This window comes from Chelonia mydas, chromosome 2 (genome assembly GCF_015237465.2).
Source record: "Chelonia mydas isolate rCheMyd1 chromosome 2, rCheMyd1.pri.v2, whole genome shotgun sequence".
NCBI classification, from domain to species: domain Eukaryota; kingdom Metazoa; phylum Chordata; order Testudines; family Cheloniidae; genus Chelonia; species Chelonia mydas.
In genome coordinates, this window is record NC_057850.1 from 1,978,235 (window position 1) to 1,998,594 (window position 20,360).

Here is a 20,360-nt window from a genome sequence, read left to right on the forward strand (position 1 = left end):
ACTCCACCTAAACCAAACTGGAACCAGACTGCTAGCAAGAAAATTCAAAAGGTCAGAGGAGTTTTTAAACTAAGAGCGGAGGGATAGCTGACAGGTGCAGAGGAGCACATGGTTTGGACAGACATTCCTTAGGGGAGGATTTATTAAAGGGGATACTCTTTAGCCTAGGAAAGAGGAGAGGATGGAACTTGATAAAGTACAGGGAGGAACTGAAGAGAAACAGTCAAATGAAAAAAAGGCCCATTCAATTCCATCACATGAAGGCAGACATCTCAAAAGTGACAGATGTAATAAGTGCTTGTATACAAATGCAAGAAGACTAAATACTAAGATGGGTGAACCTGAGTGCCTTGTATTAAACAAGGCCTGGCAGAAACTTGGTGGAACACGTATAATCAATGGGACACGGTAATAGCAGGGTATAAATTATACAGGAATGACAGTCGGTTGTGCTGGTGGGGCACTATATGTGAAAGAAAGTTTAGAATCAAATGAAATAAAAATCTTAAATGAATCCACATGTTCCATAGAATCTCCATGGATAGTAATTCCAGGCTCTACTAAGAATATAACAGTAGGGATCTATTATCGACCACCTGACCAGGACAGTGACAGTGACGATGAAACCTTAAGGGAGATTAGAGAGGCTATTGAAATAAAGAACTCAATAGTAGTGGGGGATTTCAGTTATCCCCATAGTGACTGGGTACATGTCACGTCAGGGCGAAATACAGAGACAAAATTTCTCGATACTTTAAATGACTGCTTGGACACTTTTCAAAGACACCATAATAGAGGCTCAACTTAAATGAATACCCCAAATTAAAAAACACAGTAAAAGAACTAAAAAAGAGCCACCGTGGCTTAACAACAATGTAAAAGAAGCAGAGAGAGATAAAAAGGCATATTTTAAAAAGTGGAAGTCAAATCCTAGTGAGGTAAATAGAAAGGAGCATAAACACTGCCAAATTAAATGTGAAAATGTAATAAGAAAAGCCAAAAAGGAGTTGGAAGAACAGCTAGCCAAAAACTCAAAAGGTAATTGTCACGGAGTCCCCGGGCGATGCTCTGGAACTGCTCCCCACGAAGCCAGGCCGGACTCTGGGGAAATCTCCGTTCTGTGAGCAGCTTGTCTTCAGGGCAAGAAACTCACACAGCTTCCACCTTCCTGGGTCTGACCTCGAAGCATTAAGCATCCCCTGCCCCTCCGTGCGCTTCCCACAGCGAGTCCACCCAGGCGGGGTCCTGGGGAAGCCAGAGGGTCCTGCCCCCCAACTCCGCAGTCAGACGTGACTCTCAGCCAGCCAGTAAAACAGAGGTTTATTAGACAACAGGCACACGGTCTAACACAGACCTTGTAGGTACAGAGAACAGGACCCCTCAGCCGGGTCCATTTTGGGGGGCAGTGAGCCAGACAATCCCGTCTGCCCTTCACTCCTCGTCCCCAGCCAGCCCCAAACCGAAACTCTCCCCAGCCCCCCCTCCTCTGGGCTTTGTCCCTTTCCCAGGCCAAAAGGGCACCTGATTCCTTTGTTCTCCAACCCTTTAGCTCTCACCTTGCAGGGGGGAAGGGCCCAGGCCATCAGCTGCCAGGAGACAGAGTGTCGGCCATTTATGTACCCTGGCCCTTTGCTCTGCAACAATTACACCCCCTTATCCCACCACCTAGAGACTTAAGAAATGCCTAGGGGAAACTGAGGCACCCCTACAGTATTCAGAGGAAACATTAAGAACAGTCCCACTTCATCCCAGTAATAACAAGATGTTTTTTAAGTACAGGCTTTTTTAGGAAGCCTGCTAAACAACCAGTGGGGCCCTGGACGATCGAGATACAAAAGGAGCACTTAAAGCACTTAAAGTTTCGCAGAGAAACTAAATGAATTCTTTGCTTCAGTCTTCACGGCTGAGGATGTGAGGGAGATTCCCAAACCTGAGCTGTCTTTTGTAGGTGACAAATCTGAGGAATTGTCACAAGAGGAAGTTCTGGAATTAATTGAGAAACTTAACGGTAACATGTCACCAGGACCAGATGGCGTTCACCCAAGAGTTCCGAAAGAACTCAAATGTGAAATTGCGGAACTATTAACTATGGTTTGTAACCTGTCCTTTAAATTAGCTTCTGTACCCAATGACTGGAAGATAGCTAATGTAACGCCAATATTTAAGAAGGACTCTAGGGGTGATCCTGGCAATTACAGACTGGTAAGTCTAACGTCAGTACCGGGCAAATTAGTTGAAACAACAGAAAAGAATAAAATTGTCAAACACATAGAAGAACATGAATTGTTGGGCAAAAGTCAACATGGTTTCTGCAAAGGGAAATCATGTCTTACTAATCTATTAGAGTTCTTTGAGGGGTCAACAAACATGTGGACAAGGGGGATCCAGTGGACATAGTGTACTTAGATTTCCAGAAAGCCTTTGACAAGGTCCCTCGCCAAAGGCTTTTACGTAAATTAAGTTATCATGGGATAAGAGGGAAGAACCTTTCATAGATTGAGAACTGTTTAAAAGACAGGGAACAAAGGGTAGGAATAAATGGTAAAATTTCAGAATGGAGAGGGGTAACTAGTGGTGTTCCCCAAGGGTCAGTCCGAGGACTAATCCTATTCAACTTATTCATAAATGATCTGGAGAAAGGGGTTAACAGTGAGGTGGCAAAGTTTGCAGACGATACTAAACGGCTCAAGATAGTTAAGACCAAAGCAGACTGTGAAGAACTTCAGAAAGATCTCACAAAACTAAGTGATTGGGCAACAAAATGGCAAATGAAATTTAATGTGGATAAATGTAAAGTAATGCACATTGGAAAAAATAACCCCAACTATACATACTATATGATGGGAGCTAATTTAGCTACAACTAATCGGGAGAAAGATCTTGAATCATAGAATCATAGAATATCAGGGTTGGAAGGGACCTCAGGAGGTCATCTAGTCCAACCCCCTGCTCAAAGCAGGACCAATCCCCAATTAAATCATCCCAGCCAGGGCTTTGTCAAGCCTGACCTTAAAAACTTCTAAGGAAGGAGATTCTACCACCTCCCTAGGTAACACATTCCAGTGTTTCACCACCCGCTTGGTGAAAAAGTTTTTCCTAATATCCAACCTAAACCTCCCCCACTGCAACTTGAGACCATTACTCCTTGTCCTGTCCTCTTCTACCACGGAGAATAGTCTAGAACCATCCTCTCTGGAACCACCTCTCAGGTAGCTGAAAGTAGCTATCAAATCCCCCCTCATTCTTCTCTTCTGCAGACTAAACAATCCCAGTTCCCTCAGCCTCTCCTCATAAGTCATGTGTTCCAGACCCCTAATCATTTTTGTTGCCCTTCGCTGGACTCTCTCCAATTTATCCACATCCTTCTTGTAGTGTGGGGCCCAAAACTGGACACAGTACTCCAGATGAGGCCTCACCAATGTCAAATAGAGGGAAACAATCACGTCCCTCAATCTGCTGGCTATGCCCCTACTTATACATCCCAAAATGCCATTGGCCTTCTTGGCAACAAGGGCACACTGCTGACTCATATCCAGCTTCTCATCCACTGTCACCCCTAGGTCCTTTTCTGCAGAACTGCTGCCGAGCCATTCGGTCCCTAGTCTGTAGCGGTCCATGGGATTCTTCCGTCCTAAGTGCAGGACCCTGCACTTGTCCTTGTTGAACCTCATCAGATTTCTTTTGGCCCAATCCTCCAATTTGTCTAGGTCCCTCTGTATCCTATCCCTGCCCTCCAGCGTATCTACCACTCCTCCCAGTTTAGTGTCATCTGCAAATTTGCTGAGGGTGCAATCCACACCATCCTCCAGATCATTTATGAAGATATTGAACAAAACCGGCCCCAGGACCGACCCCTGGGGCACTCCACTTGACACCGGCTGCCATCTAGACATGGAGCCATTGATCACTACCCGTTGAGCCCGACAATCTAGCCAACTTTCTACCCACCTTATAGTGTATTCATCCAGCCCATACTTCTTTAACTTGCTGACAAGAATACTGTGGGAGACCGTGTCAAAAGCTTTGCTAAAGTCAAGAAACAATACATCTACTGCTTTCCCTTCATCCACAGAACCAGTAATCTCATCATAGAAGGTGATTAGATTAGTCAGGCATGACCTTCCCTCGGTGAATCAATGCTGACTGTTCCTGATCACTTTCCTCTCATGTAAGTGCTTCAGGATTGATTCTTTGAGGACCTGCTCCATGATTTTTCCGGGGACTGAGGTGAGGCTGACTGGCCTGTAGTTCCCAGGATCCTCCTTCTTCTTTTTCCAGTCATCTGGGACTTCCCCCGTTCGCCACGAGTTTTCAAAGATAATGGCCAAGGGCTCTGCAATCACAGCCGCAAATTCCTTTAGCATTCTTGGATGCAATGCATCCGGCCCCATGGACTTGTGCACGTCCAGCTTTTCTAAATAGTCCCTAACCACTTCTTTCTCCACTGAGGGCTGGCCATCTACTCCCCATGTTGTGATGCCCAGCGTAGCAGTCTGGGAGCTGACCTTGTTCGTGAAGACAGAGGCAAAAAAAGCATTGAGTACATTAGCTTTTTCCACATCCTCTGTCACTAGGTTGCCTCCCTCATTCAGTTATGGGCCCACACTTTCCTTGGCTTTCTTCTTGTTGCCAACATACCTGAAGAAACCCTTCTTGTTACTCTTGACATCTCTTGCTAGCTGCAGCTCCAGGTGCGATTTGGCCCTCCTGATTTCATTCCTACATGCCCGAGCAATATTTTTATACTCTTCCCTGGTCATATGTCCAACCTTCCACTTCTTGTAAGCTTCTTTTTTATGTTTAAGATCCGCTAGGATTTCACCATTAAGCCAAGCTGGTCGCCTGCCATATTTACTATTCTTTCGACACATCGGGATGGTTTGTCCCTGTAACCTCAACAGGGATTCCTTGAAATACAGCCAGCTCTCCTGGACTCCTTTCCCCTTCATGTTAGTCCCCCAGGGGATCCTGGCCATCTGTTCCCTGAGGGAGTCGAAATCTGCTTTCCTGAAGTCCAGGGTCCATATCCTGCTGCTTACCTTTCTTCCCTGTGTCAGGATCCTGAACTCAACTAATTCATGGTCACTGCCCCCCAGGTTCCCATCCACTTTTGCTTCCCCCACTAATTCTTCCCGGTTTGTGAGCAGCAGGTCAAGAAAAGCTCCCCCCTAGTTGGCTCCTCTATCACTTGCACCAGGAAATTGTCCCCTACGCTTTCCAAAAACTTCCTGGATTGTCTATGCACCGCTGTATTGCTCTCCCAGCAGATATCAGGAAAATTAAAGTCACCCATGAGAACCAGGGCGTGCGATCTAGTAGCTTCTGCGAATTGCCAGAAGAAAGACTCATCCACCTCATCCCCCTGGTCCGGTGGTCTATAGCAGACTCCCACCACCACATCACCCTTGGTGCTCACACTTCTAAACTTAATCCAGAGACACTCAGGTTTTTCTGCAGTTTCATACCGGAGCTCTGAGCAGTCATACTGCTCCCTTACATACAGTGCAACTCCCCCACCTTTTCTGCTCTGCCTGTCCTTCCTGAACAGTTTATAACCATCCATGACAGTACTCCAGTCATGTGAGTTATCCCACCAAGTCTCTGTTATTCCAATCACGTCATAATTCCTTGACATCACCAGGACCTCCAGTTCTCCCTGCTTGTTTCCAAGGCTTTGTGCATTCGTATATAAGCACTTGAGATAACCTGCTGATTGCCCCTCATTCTCAGTATGAGGCAGGAGCCCTCCCCTCACAGACATTCCTGCCTGTGTTTCCTCCCGGTATCCCGCTTTCCCACTTACCTCAGGGCTTTGGTCTCCTTCCCCCGGTGAACCTAGTTTAAAGCCCTCCTCACTAGGTTAGCCAGCCCGCTCACAAAGATGCTCTTCCCTCTCTTCGTAAGGTGGAGCCCGTCTCTGCCCAGCACTCCTCCTTCATGGAACACCATCCCATGGTCAAAGAATCCAAAGCCTTCTCTCTGACACCACCTGCGTAGCCATTCGTTGACTTCCACGGTTCCATTGATTCGACGGTCCCTACCCCGGCCTTTTCCTTCCGCGGGGAGTATAGACGAGAACACCACTTGTGCCTCAAACTCCTTTATCCTTCTTCCCAGAGCCACGTAGTCCGCAGTGATCTGCTCAAGGTCATTCTTGGCAGTATCATTGGTGCCCACGTGGAGAAGCAGGAAGGGGTAGCGATCCGAGGGCTTGATGACTCACGGAAGCTACTAGATCGCATGCCCTGATTCTCATGGGTGACTTTAATTTTCCTGATATCTGCTGGGAGAGCAATACAGCGGTGCATAGACAATCCAGGAAGTTTTTGGAAAGCGTAGGGACAATTTCCTGGCGCAAGTGCTAGGGGAGCCAACTAGGGGGGGCGCTTTTCTTGACCTGCTGCTCACAAACCGGGTAGAATTAGTGGGGGAAGCAAAAGTGGATGGGAATCTGGGAGGCAGTGACCATGAGTTGGTTGAGTTCAGGATCCTGACACAGGGAAGAAAGGTAAGCAGCAGGATACGGACGCTGGACTTCAGGAAAGCAGACTTCGACTCCCTCAGGGAACAGATGGCCAGGATCCCCTGGGGGACTAACATGAAGGGGAAGGGAGTCCAGGAGAGCTGGCTGTATTTCAAGGAATCCCTGTTGAGGTTACAGGGACAAACCATCCCGATGAGTCGAAAGAATAGTAAATATGGCAGGCGACCAGCTTGGCTTAATGGTGAAATCCTAGCGGATCTTAAACATAAAAAAGAAGCTTACAAGAAGTGGAAGGTTGGACATATGACCAGGGAAGAGTATAAAAATATTGCTCGGGCATGTAGGAAAGATATCAGGAGGGCCAAATCGCACCTGGAGCTGCAGCTAGCAAGAGATGTCAAGAGTAACAAGAAGGGTTTCTTCAGGTATGTTGGCAACAAGAAGAAAGCCAAGGAAAGTGTGGGCCCCTTACTGAATGAGGGAGGCAACCTCGTGACAGAGGATGTGGAAAAAGCTAATGTACTCAATGCTTTTTTTGCCTCTGTTTTCACTAACAAGGTCAGCTCCCAGACTGCTGTGCTGGGCATCACAAAATGGGGAAGAGATGGCCAGCCCTCTGTGGAGTTAGAGGTGGTTAGGGACTATTTAGAAAAGCTGGACGTGCACAAGTCCATGGGGCCGGACGAGTTGCATCCGAGAGTGCTGAAGGAATTTGCGGCTGTGATTGCAGAGCCCTTGGCCATTATCTTTGAAAACTCGTGGCGAACGGGGGAAGTCCCAGATGACTGGAAAAAGGCTAATGTAGTGCCAATCTTTAAAAAAGGGAAGAAGGAGGATCCTGGGAACTACAGGCCAGTCAGCCTCACCTCAGTCCCTGGAAAAATCATGGAGCAGGTCCTCAAAGAATCAATCCTGAAGCACTTACATGAGAGGAAAGTGATCAGGAACAGTCAGCATGGATTCACCAAGGGAAGGTCATGCCTGACTAATCTAATCGCCTTTTATGATGAGATTACTGGTTCTGTGGATGAAGGGAAAGCAGTGGATGTATTGTTTCTTGACTTTAGCAAAGCTTTTGACACAGTCTCCCACAGTATTCTTGTCAGCAAGTTAAGGAAGTATGGGCTGGATGAATGCACTATAAGGTGGGTAGAAAGCTGGCTAGATTGTCGGGCTCAACGGGTAGTGATCAATGGCTCCATGTCTAGTTGGCAGCCGGTGTCAAGTGGAGTGCCCCAGGGGTCGGTCCTGGGGCTGGTTTTGTTCAATATCTTCATAAATGATCTGGAGGATGGTGTGGATTGCACTCTCAGCAAATTTGCGGATGATACTAAACTGGGAGGAGTGGTAGATACGCTGGAGGGCAGGGATAGGATACAGAGGGACCTAGACAAATTGGAGGATTGGGCCAAAAGAAATCTGATGAGGTTCAACAAGGATAAGTGCAGGGTCCTGCACTTAGGATGGAAGAATCCAATGCACCGCTAAAGACTAGGGACCGAATGGCTCGGCAGCAGTTCTGCGGAAAAGGACCTAGGGGTGACAGTGGACGAGAAGCTGGATATGAGTCAGCAGTGTGCCCTTGTTGCCAAGAAGGCCAATGGCATTTTCGGATGTATAAGTAGGGGCATAGCAAGCAGATCGAGGGACGTGATCGTTCCCCTCTATTCGACACTGGTGAGGCCTCATCTGGAGTACTGTGTCCAGTTTTGGGCCCCACACTACAAGAAGGATGTGGATAAATTGGAGAGAGTCCAGCGAAGGGCAACAAAAATGATTAGGGGTCTAGAGCACATGACTTATGAGGGGAGGCTGAGGGAGCTGGGATTGTTTAGTCTGCAGAAGAGAAGAATGAGGGGGGATTTGATAGCTGCTTTCAACTACCTGAAAGGGGGTTCCAAAGAGGATGGCTCTAGACTGTTCTCAATGGTAGCAGATGACAGAACGAGGAGTAATGGTCTCAAGTTGCAATGGGGGAGGTTTAGATTGGATATTAGGAAAAACTTTTTCACTAGGAGGGTGGTGAAACACTGGAATGCGTTACCTAGGGAGGTGGTAGAATCTCCTTCCTTAGAGGTTTTTAAGGTCAGGCTTGACAAAGCCCTGGCTGGGATGATTTAACTGGGAATTGGTCCTGCTTCGAGCAGGGGGTTGGACTAGATGACCTTCTGGGGTCCCTTCCAACCCTGATATTCTATGATTCTATGATTCTATGAGTCTCGGCAGTCTCTCTGTCACATCGCGAATCTTAGCCCCTGGCAAGCAGCAGACTTCTCGGTTTTCCCGGTCAGGGCGGCAGATAGATGACTCAGTCCCCCGGAGGAGAGAGTCCCCGACCACCACCACACGCCTCCTTCTCTTGGGAGTGGTGGTCGTGGAACCCCCAACCTCAGGACAGTGCATCTCATGCCTTCCAACCAGCAGAGTCTCCTTCTGCTTTCTCCCCCCAGACGTCAGAGTCTTGGAGTCATTGTGGATAGTTCTCTGAAGACATCCATGCAGTGTGCAGCGGCAGTCAAAAAAGCAAACGGGATGTTAGGAATCATTAAAAAAGGGATAGAGAATAAGACGGAGAATATCTTATTGCCCTTATATAAATCCATGATACGCCCACATCTTGAATAGTGTATACAGATGTGGTCCCCTTATCTCAAAAAAGATATACTGGCATTAGAAAAGTTCAGAAAAGGGCAACTAAAATGATGAGGGGTTTGGAACGGATCCCATATGAGGAGAGATTAAAGAGGCTAGGACTTTTCAGCTTGGAAAAGAGGAGACGAAGGGGGGATATGATAGTGGTCTATAAAATCATGGGTGGTGTGGAGAAAGTGAATAGGGAAAAGTTATTTACTTGTTCCCATAATATAAGAACTAGGGGCCACCAAATGAAATTAGTGGGCAGTAGGTTTAAAACAAATAAAAGGAAGTTCTTCTTCACTCAGCGCAGTCAACCTGTGGAACTCCTTGCCTGAGGAGGTTGTGAAGGCTAGGACTATAACAGAGTTTAAAAGAGAACTGGATAAATTCATGGAGGTTAAGTCCATTAATGGCTGTTAGCCAGGATGGGGAAGGAATGGTGTCCCTAGCCTCTGTTTGTCAGAGGGTGGAGATGGATGGCAGGAGAGAGATCACTGATCATTACCTGTTAGATTCACTCCCTCTGGGGCACCTGGCATTGGCCACTGTCGGTAGACAGGATACTGGGCTGGATGGACCTTTGGTCTGACCCAGTATGGCCGTTCTTATGTTCTTATGGGAGAGGCACTATATGTGAAAGAAAGCATGGAGTCAAGTTAGTAAAAATCTTAAATGAATCTAACAGTACCATAGAATCTCTATGGCTAGTAATTCCATGCTTGAATAATAAGAACATAGCAGTAGGGATCTATTACCGACCACCTGACCAGGTTGGTGATAGTGACTGTGAAATGCTCAGGGAGATTAGAGAGGCTATAAGAATAGAAAACTCAATAATAATGAGGGATTTCAACTGTCCCCATACTGACTTGGGAAATGTGACCTCAGGACAGGATGCTGAGATAAAGTTTCTAGACACATGAAATGACTGCTTCTTGGAGCAGATAGTCCAGGAACCCACAAGGGGAGAGGCAATTCTTGTGGCGTACAGGATCTGGTCCAAAAGATGACTACAGCTGAACTACTTGGTGATAGTGACCATAATGTAATTAAATTTAACATCCCTGGGGGGTGGGGGGAAGGGGAAACACCACAGCAGCCCAGCATGGTAGCATTTAATTTCAGAAAAGAGAACTACAAAAAAATGAGGAAGCGAGTAAAACAGAAATTAAAAGGCACGGTCCCAAAAGTGAAATCCCTGCAAGCTGCATAGAAACGTTTTAAAAAAACAATATAATAAAGGCTCAAATTAAATGTATACCCCTACTTAAAAAAGTAGGAATAAAAACCAAAAAAGTGCCACCGTGGCTAAACAGCAGAGTAGAAGAAGCAGTGAGAGGCAAAAAGGCGTCCTTTAAAAGTTGGAAGTCAAATCCTAGCAGGGAAGATAAAAAGGCGCATAAACCCTGGCAAGTTAAGTGCGAAGGCTACTTACGCCGGCCAAAAAAGAGTGTGAAGAGCAACTAGCAAAAGACAAAAAACTAACGGCAGGTTTTTTTTAACGACATCAGAAGCAGGAAGCTGCCAAACAGCCAGTGGGGCCCCTGGACGATCGAGGTGCCAAAGGAGCACTCAAGGGGGATAAGGCCATTGCAGAGAAGCTACATGAATTCTTTGCATCGGTCTTCACAGCTGAGGATGTGAGGGAGATTCCCACATTTGAGCCATTCCTTTTAGGTGTTAAATCTGAGAAACTGTCCCAGATTGAGGTGTCAGTGGAGGAGGTTTTGGGAACAAGTTGATAAACTAAACAGGAATAAGTCACCAGGACCAGATGGTATCACCCAAGAGTTCTGAAGGCACTCAAGTGTGAAATTGCAGAACTATTAACTGTGGTATGTAACCTCCCATTTAAATCAGCTTTTGAACCAGATGACTGGAGCATAGTTAATGTGATGCCAATTTTTAAAAAAGGCTCCAGAGGCGATCCCAGCAATTACAGGCCAGTGAGCCAAACTTGAGTAGTAGGCAAATTGGTTGAAACTATAGTCACGAACAGAATTATCAGACACACACATGAACACAATTTGTTGGGGAAGAGTCAACATGGTTTTTGTAAAGGGTAATCCTGCCTCCCCAATCTACTAGAATTTTTTAAGGGGGTCAACAAGCATGTGGATGAGGGTGATCCAGCTCTTCAGCAAAGTAAGCTGTCATGGGATAAGAGGGAAGGTCCTCTCATGGATCAGCAGCTGGTTAAAAGACAGGAAACAAAGAGCAGGAATAAATGGTCAGTTTTCAGAATGGAGAGAGGTAAATAGTGGTGTCCCCCAGGGGCCTGTACTTGGCCCAGTCCTATTTAACATATTCATAAGTGATCTGAAAAAAGGGATAAACAGTGAGGTGGCAAAATTCGCAGATGATATAAAAGCACTCAAGATAGTTAGGTCCCAGGCAGACTGCAAAGAGCTACAAAGGGATCTCACAAAACTGGGTGACTGGGCAACCAAATGGCAGATGAAATTCAGTGTTGATAAATGCAAAGTAATGCACATTGAAAAGCATCATCCCAACTATACATATACAATGACGGGGTCTAAATTGGCTGTTCCCACTCAAGAAAGATCTTGGAGTCATTGTGGAGAGTTCTCTGAAAACATCCACTCAGTGTGCAGCAACAGGTAAACAAGTGGAAAGAATGTTAGGAACCATTAGGAAAGAGTCAGATAATAAGACAGAATATAGCATAATGGTGCTATATAAATCCCTGGTACGCCCACATCTTGAATGCTGTGTGCAGATCTGTTCACCCCATCTCAAAAAAGATATATGAGAATTGGAAAAGGTTCAGAAAAGGGCAACAAAAATGATTAGGGGTATGAAACAGATTCCATATGCAGAGCGATTAAAGACTGGGACTTTTCAGCTTGGAAAAGAGACGACTAAGGGGGGATATGATACAGGTCTGTAAAATCATGACTGGGGTGGAGAAGGTGAATAAGGAAGTGTTATTAACCCCTTCTCATAACACACAAAACAGGGGTCATCCGATGAAATTAACAGGCAGCAGGTTTAAAACAAACCAAAGGAAGTATTTTTTCACACAACACACAGTCAACCTGTGGAACTCATTGTCAGGGGACGTTGTGAAGCCCAAAACTATAACTGGGTTAAAAAAAATAGATAAATTCGTGGAGGACCAATGACTGTTGACCAAGATGGTCGGGGATGCAACCCCACGATCTGGGTGTCCCTAAACCTCTGACTGCCAGAAGCTGGGAATGGGCGACAGGGGATGGATCACTTGATGATTCCCTGTTCTGTTCATTCCCTCTGAAGCCTCTGGCCCCCACCACTGTTGGAAGACAGGAAACGGAGCTGCCTGGCCATTGGTCTGACCCAGTGTGGCCGTTTGTACTAAGCATAGTTACTTGGGTCTGAAACCGATGGCTGTGTCGTGACGGTGACTGCCCCCCCGGGGAGGGGGGGGAAAGAGATGCTCTGGTGCGAGCCCACAACATGCAGGCCAGCTTGCACTTTACAGAGTCTGTGTGTCGGGAGCACAAGGCTCGCTGGGGAGCTGGCCCCATTGTGCTCAGCTGGAGGTATTCGAAACACCCTCCATGGGGAAGCTGAGTGTGTGGTGCGTGAGGCCCGCTTGCAGGGGGTGGCACGCTCTGCAATGAGCGCCTCGAGGCAGTGCCAAGCCCGACGTGTGTGGCATGGAGAGCACAGGGCGTGGGTGGCCGCCCGGGCCCCCTCCAGGCTGAGTGCCTCACCGTGCAGCCTGGTGCTGCAGGCAGATTTCAGCTGGTGCCCGTGGCGAAGGCGGAGCTGGCTGACGGCTCCCTCCCTGCCTTTACACGCAGATCCCCCACACCGATTCCTTTGATGCAGACACGATTCTGGAGGCCTGTCTCCTTGGCCCACTGGTACCGAAACTCTACGGCCTGGCTGCTTCTCACATGTTCCTAGGGGCCTTCCCTGACGGTGCCGAGGAGGACGCGGAACGTCCGCTGATCAAGGTAAACACATGCCACCATGCTGGTGGGTCGGCTGAGTGCAGCCCTGTCCCTGCCAAGGGCCCACAGCGCTCCCACAGGGCTGGCGCCATGGCACAGATGGGCGCGGTGATGCATGGGCTTGTCGGAGCCGTGCCAGGACTCCGGGAGCGCTCCTGTCTCCCAGGCCTGTGCTCCCAGCACCAGGCTGCGCTGTCTCCACTCTAAGTGGAGAGGTGACCTGCCCCAGTGCACTGAGCGTGGGGCTACGCAGGAGCTGTGCGCCCCTGGGTCCTCAGAGCCTTCGGGGCCCCCCGGCTCTTCCCAGTCCCTGCCCCCCACTCTGCTTTTCTCACCACGATTCCTTTCCGGCTCTCTGATTGTGGGGGGCAGTGGCTGTGTCTGCCTCAGGCAGCGCAGCGGGGTGTTGTCTTTGGAGCGGCGCAGTGGGGCTGCGGTTGTGGGGCCGGGCCGGTGTGTAGACGGCCGCGATACAGTGTCTGGCAGTGCCGGTTGGGCCGGGTGCATCAGGCAGGGGCTGGCTGGGGTGTCGTGGCCGGGCGAGCGCTGGCAGGGGTGTGTGTAGCAGCTGGTCACGGGATCAGGAATAGACTCTGCTGGCCACGGGCCCAGGGCCCCACAGCCCACCCCAGCCAGTCGCCCCGTTCTGGGCGGGTCGGACCCATCTCTGGCAGAGACCCCAGGGGCTGTCGCTTGGTTGCCCTCTGGGGTCTCCTGTGGGGCTGGTCATGCCAAGAGTCCCATGGAATTGAAATATATTGGGGGGTGGTAGAAGTGAGGGGTGTGTGAGGGGGGAGGGGTGTGTGTGTGAGGGGAGGTAGGGTGTGAGGGTGACAGGTGGGGGGGTAGGGGAGTGAGAGTGAGAGGGTGTGTGTGTGTGAGGAGGTACGGGTGTGAGGGTGAGGGGTGTGAAGGTGAGGGGGGTAAGGGTGTGTGTGAGGGGGTAGGAGTGTGGGGGTAGGGGTGTGAGGATGAGGGGTCTGTGTGTGTGAGGCGGGTAGGGGTGTGTGTGTGAGGAGTGTGTGAGGGGGTGGGGTGTGAGGGGGTAGGGGTGTGAAGGTGAGAGTGTGTGAGGGGATAGGGGTGTGTGTGTGAGGGGTGGGGGGTAGGAGTGTGAGTGTGAAGGGTGTGGGTGGGTAGGAGTGTGAGGGAGGTAGGGGTGTGTGTGAGTATGTGTGGGGGGGATAGGGGTGTGAAGGTGAGGGGTGTGTGTGAGGGGGTTGGCGTGTGTGAGGGGGTAAGGTTGTGAAGGTGAGAGGTGGGGGGGTAGGGGTGTGAAGGTGAGGGGTGTGAGTGTGAGAGGGTAGGGGGGTAGGGGTGTGTGGGGATGTGTGGGGGTAGGGGGTGTGAAGGTGGGGTGTGAAGGTGAGGGGTGTGTGGGGATAGGGGTGTGAAGGTGAGGGGTGTGAGTGTGAGGGGTGTGGGGGGTAGGGTTGTGAGTGTGAGGCGTGTGTGTGTGGAGGGGTAGGGGTGTGAGGGGTGTGTGTGGGGGTAGGGGTGTGAAGGTGAGGGATGTGAAGGTGAGGGGTGTGGGGGGGTAGAGGTGTGAGTGTGAGGAGTGTGGGGGGGTAGGGGTGTGAGTGTGAGGCGTGTGTGCGTGAGGGGGTAGGGGTGTGGGGGGTAGGGTTGTGTGGGGTGTGTGTGAGGGGGGTAGGGGTGTGTGGGGTGTGTGTGAGGGGGTAGGGGTGTGAGGGGTGTGGGGGGTATAGGTGTGGGGGGATGTTTGAGGGGGTAGAGGTGTGTGGGGTGTGTGTGAGGGGGTAGGGGTGTGGGGGGGTAGAGGTGTGAGTGTGAGGGGGTGGGGGGTGAGTGTGAGGGGTGTGTGTGTGAGGGGGTAGGGGTGAGGGGGGTGTGGGGGGGTATAGGTGTGTGGGGATGTGTGAGGGGGGTAGGGGTGCCAGTGTGAGGCGTGTGTGTGTGGAGGGGGTAGGGGTGTGAGTGTGAGGGGGTGGGAGGGTGGGGGGTGTGTGTGAGGGGGTAGGGGTGTGAAGGGGTAGGGTTGTGTGGGGTGTGTGTGAGGGAGTAGGGGTGTGGGGGGGGTATAGGTGTGTGGGCATGTGTGAGGGGGGTAGGGGTGCCAGTGTGAGGCGTGTGTGTGTGGAGGGGGTAGGGTTGTGAGGGGTGTGGGGGGCGTAGAGGTGTGAGTGTGAGGGGGGTGGGAGGGTGGGGTGTGTGTGTGAGGGGGTAGGGGTGTGAAGGGGTAGGGTTGTGTGGGGTGTGTGTGAGGGGGTAGGGGTGTGAGGGGTGTGGGGGGGGTATAGGTGTGTGGGGATGTGTGAGGGGCTAGGGGTGTGAGGGGTGTGGGGGGGGTATAGGTGTGGGGGGATGTGTGAGGGGGTAGGGGTGTTAGGGCTGTGTGTGCGGGGGGGTAGGGGTGAGCGGGGGGGGGGTAGGGGTGTGTAGGGGGTAGGGGTGTGAAGGTGAGGGAGGGGGGTGAGGTTGGGTCCAAGCACCATCCCCGAGCAGGTGTCCCCTGCTCTCTCTGCCCCCGTCTCCCCCTGGCCCCCCCATGGCCCCCCTGTGGCCACACAACCCGTCACGAGCCCCACTGCACAGAGCTGCAGCTGCTCCCCGGAGCGCGGGCGGCTGCCGGGCGGTTTGGCCCCTGGGCTCTGCCTGCCCCGCAGTGGAAGCTCCTGCCCTGGTGCCCGGCGGTGGTGCACCAGGCAGCCGCGCAGGTGCAGCGCGGGGGACCCTGTGACGTGCACGGGGACACCGAGCTCCTTCGTCCCCCAGGCTCCCGCGGCGGATGGGGTTTGCCGAGAGGACGCCCTGGAGCCTCCCACAGGCCGGGGCTCACGTTTAGGGCTTCCAACCCCCAGCGCTTCTCGAGGGCTGGAAGACTCCCTGTGCCGCACCTCGCTGGCAAGGATCCGGAGTCAGATATCCCAGGTAAGGGCTTGGGTCGACGCCGAGCAGGCTCGGGCAAGGCAGCAGGTCTGTTGCCGGATCTGATCTCGCCTCAGGCCTGGCTGGGGGTCGGGGGTACAATGGGCTGGCTGGGGGGCAGGGGCTCTCTAGCTTCACAGCTGGCAGGCTGGCTGGGGGGAAAGAGAGAGCAGCCAGCCAGTTGTTCAACCATGGAGAAGAGAGATCTGGCTTGCAGGGGAAAAGGCTGGCTGTGGAGATCTGGCTGGCTGCGAGGATCTGGCTTGGGGAGATCTGGCTGGCTGGGAGGATCTGGCTCACTGCCCCCCAGAATGGACCCAGCTGAGGGGTCCTGTTCTCTGCACCTGCAAGCTCTGTTTTAGACCATGTTCCTGTCGCCTAATAAACCTTCTGTTTTACTGGCTGGCTGAGAGTCACGTCTGACTGCGGAGTTGGGGGGCAGGACCCTCTGGCTTCCCCAGGAGCCCGCCTGGGCGGACTCGCTGTGGGAAGCGCACGGAGGGGCAGAGGATACTGAATGCTCCGAGGTCAGACCCAGGAAGGTGGAAGCTGTGTGAGCTGTGTGTCCCGCAGACAGGCTGCTCACAGAAAGGAGACTTCCCCAGAGTCCTGACTGGCTTCATGGGGAGCAGTTCCAGAGCATGTGACAAACACATTCCCCATAGCTCGCCCAGGAACACCCGGACCCCTCGTGAGGACAGGCTGGAGGATGGGGATGTTTTCTTCGAGCCAGCCGGTAGAAGGAGAAAGGTGGTAACTAACCAGCTCAGGAGGGTGATACCTAGCTTGTTCGTATCAACGAGTCACAGGAGGGGCGACTCTGCTTGCCGAGGGGACAGCGTCCTGGTGCCCTCACTGCACTGGTACCATTGTGGCGGGCACACATGGGTTAGTGCACCTGCAGCTCCTGTCGGGCGCTAGGACCTTGCTTCAGTGACAGTGAATCTGGCCGAGGGCCTTCGCCACCAAACCCAGCCTGTGGCCTGTCTCATGAGGAACGTCGAGGTCCGCGGCACGGACACGCTGCGCCGTCTGCTGGTGCCGCCGACATCGGAGCTCCAAGAACAGCAGCACCGGCAGCACCAGTTACACCCGGGGCTCCAGCAAGGCCTACGGGGGGATCTGGCTGGGGGGGAGGGGAAGGGGGATCTGGCTGGTTGGGGGGATCTGGCTGGCTAGCTGGGGAAGGGGGATCTGGCTGGGGGGGGATCTGGCTGGGTAGCCAGGGAAGGGGGATCTGGCTGGCTGGGGGGATCTGGCTGGCTAGCTGGGGAAGGGGGATCTGGCTGGGTGGGTGGAGGATCTGGCAGGCTAGCAGGGGAAGGAGGATCTGGGTGGGTGGGGGATCTGGTGGGCTAGCAGGGGAAGGGGGATTTGGCTGGCGGGGGGGGAGGAGGTGGCTGGATAGCAGTGGGAGGGGGATCTGGCTGTCTAGCTGGGGAAGTGGGATCTGGCTGGCTGGGGGGATCTGGCTGGGTGGGGGGGGGATCTGGTGGGCTAGCAGAGTAAGGCTCCCACGTGCCCACTGCCAGAGCCCTGCGTCAGGCCCCGCGGCTGCCCCGCAGCAGAGCAGCGCAGCCAGGCCCGTGTGCTGATCCCCGCCCTGGCGGAGGTGATAATGTGGCTCACAACGCAGCTCCCTTTGCTCCTGTCCCTTCCCCGCCAGGCGCTGGGCCCTGGCTGGGGGGTGCGTGGCCAGGCTGGGGAGTTTGCTGTGTCTCCCAGCCCGTTACTTGCCACGGGGCCGCGCCGGTGCTCAGCCTGGTCCCACCTGGTTGGAATGTCAGTTTGTTGCCTCCCAGGTCTCCAGGGACGTTCTCGGGGGGAGTCGGTGCTACGAAGCTGGAAGGTGTCACCACGGACCCCAAACCCACCCACCCCGCCCCTCTCCGCGCGTCTGTCGGACAGCGACATCCCAGAGACGCCCAAGTCCCTCCCTTCCTCTCACCCTGGTACTCGCCTCCCTAGGGAGCAGCCTGGGCCGCTGGCACACCCATAATGGAGCCCGTCTCTGGGGAACAGGCGTGGGGGGGCAGGCTGTCGGGCCGGGCCGGTGTGTAGACGGCCGCGATACAGTGTCTGGCAGTGCCGGTTGGGCCGGGTGCGTCAGGCAGGGGCTGGCTGGGGTGTCGTGGCCGGGCGAGCGCTGGCAGGGGTGTGTGTAGCAGCCGGTCACGGGAGCAGGAATAGACTCTGCTGGCCACGGGCCCAGGGCCCCATAGCCCACCCCAGCCAGTCGCCCCATTCTGGGTGGGTCGGACCCATCTCTGGCAGAGACCAACAGAGTCTCACTGAATTGAAATGGATTGTGTGTGTGTGTGTGTGTGTGTGTGCGCATGTGCGTGTGTGTGTGCGAGGTCTGGTCCAAGCACCAACACAGCAGGGGTTTTCCCTGTGGCCTCCCCTGCTCTCCCTGCCCACGCCTCTCCCTGGCCCGCCTGTGGCTGTGTTGCGGACACACAACCCGTAACAAACCCTGCTCGTGAAGACATTCTGCACCAAAAAAATAAAAATTCTCCACACAAGCGCCAACTTGGGCTTGGATCGACGCTGAGCAGGCTCAGGCAAGGCAGCAGGTCTGCTGCCAGATCTGATCTCACCTTGGGACTGGCTGGGGATTGGGGGTACAGTGGGCTGGCTGGGGGGCAGGGGCTCTCTAACCTAGCAGCTGGCAGGCTGGTTCAGGTGGCAAGGGAAAGCGGCCAGCCAGTTCATAAGCCACAGGGAAAGAGAGGGGCCAGTTTTGGGAAGACTGGCAGGTTTTGGAGGAGGAGGGAGAATCTGGCTGGGGGGATGTGGCTTGGGGGGTATTGGCTGGTTTATGAAGAATGAGGATCTGGTTGGTGGAGATTATTCTCCTTTACAAAATTGGCCCCCCTGACCCGCAGTGCCAGAGCCCTGGGTGAGGCCATGCAGTTCCCATAGAGTTAAAACAGCACAGCGATCCATGCACCATGGTGCTGGGGATACCCAGAGCTGTGAGCCACTGTGTCACCTTTGCCAAGGCAAGAGTGAGCTTTGCTAGAGATTAGCCTGCGTCAGCTCCTGCCACATCAGCCTGTCTTTCTCTCCAGCAAACTCCTCAGGGCCCTCCCAACCCAAGCCTCGCCTCACAGGGAACAACCAGCGAGCTCCAGCCCCCCCCACTCGTCAGCAGTGATTCTGTGCAATGCACAGCACCCACCACGGTGTATTCACGGAAGATATTAAGTTCATTGCTCTGTTAAAGAGTAAATATGTTATAGCTCTTTAATTTGACTGGAGTGAATACACCTTTCCCTTCAAACACAGCACTGAGCCAGTTTCCTCAAGAACTCAGGTCAACTCCTGTCTTGTCTCTCAGGTTCCTTTATTAAGCACACAGTAAAGCTAGACTAAATTGATTGCACTCAAGCATAGGGCTAAGTATAAGGCAGTAGTTCTCAAACTTTTGTACTGGTGACCCCTTTCACATAGCAAGCCTCTGAGTGCGACCCCCCTTATAAATTAAAATTTTTTAAGATACTTAACACCATTATAAATGCTGGATGCAAAGTGGGGTTTAGGGTGGAGGCCGACAGCTCACGACCCCCCATGTAATAACCTCACAATCCCCTGAGGGGTCCCGACCCCCAGTTTGAGAACCCCGGTATACCGCACCTCTAAAATCACACGGCAAACCTCTTCCTTTATAGACATTGACATGGTCCATTACATGTACTGTACATTGCATGACATGCTTTGGGATTGGCTTGGTTACTTTGGGGGAGCCAATCCCTCTGCAGCATGCTCCGCCCATGCATTGTCCATGTACGACTTGCTCTTTACCTCATTTTTACGTCCCCCACTTCCCTTATCCATTGTCTGTGGTTCTCTGGGTTTCCCCGTTAGCTCAGCCAGCCCAGACATTCTGTTTCCAGCGTGCTAATCCATTTACCTCCCTAAGCCTGTCTCCCAAGAAGTGAGGCCACACCCAGGTCTAGTTATAGGCCTACAATCACGTGCACATTTACACCAAGCTCTTTTGTCCCCCAGGCTCCCGCGGCAGATGGGGTTTGCCAAGAGGACGCCCTGGAGCCTCCCGCAGGCCAGGGCTCAAGTTTAGCGCTTCCAACCCCCAGCACTTCTAGAGGGCTGGAAGACTCCCTGCGCCGCACCTCGCTGGCAGGGATCCAGAGTCAGATATCCCAGGTAAGGGCTTGGATCAATGCTGAACAGGCTCGGGCAAGGCAGCAGGTCTGCTGCCGGATCTGATCTCGCCTCGGGCCTGGCTGGGGGTCGGGAGATACACCTGATCTCACCTCTGGGCTGGCTGGGGGGCAGAGGTTCCAAAAAGAATGAGATATGTTCAGGAAGGATAGATCCGTCAATGGCTATTAGCCAGGATGGGCAGGGACACAACCTGCTGT

General features: G+C 52.4%; 1 protein-coding gene across 1 annotated transcript in view; it reads left to right on the forward strand.

The window, feature by feature from the left end:
• Nucleotides 1-20,360, forward strand: part of WDR97 (WD repeat domain 97) — a 71,400-nt gene that overhangs the window by 20,559 nt on the left and 30,481 nt on the right. The window contains exons 12-14 of the mRNA XM_043541898.1: nucleotides 12,931-13,086; nucleotides 15,820-15,975; nucleotides 19,987-20,142. Of these exons, the coding sequence (XP_043397833.1) occupies nucleotides 12,931-13,086; nucleotides 15,820-15,975; nucleotides 19,987-20,142 (468 nt within the window). The remainder of the gene's footprint in view (nucleotides 1-12,930; nucleotides 13,087-15,819; nucleotides 15,976-19,986; nucleotides 20,143-20,360) is intronic.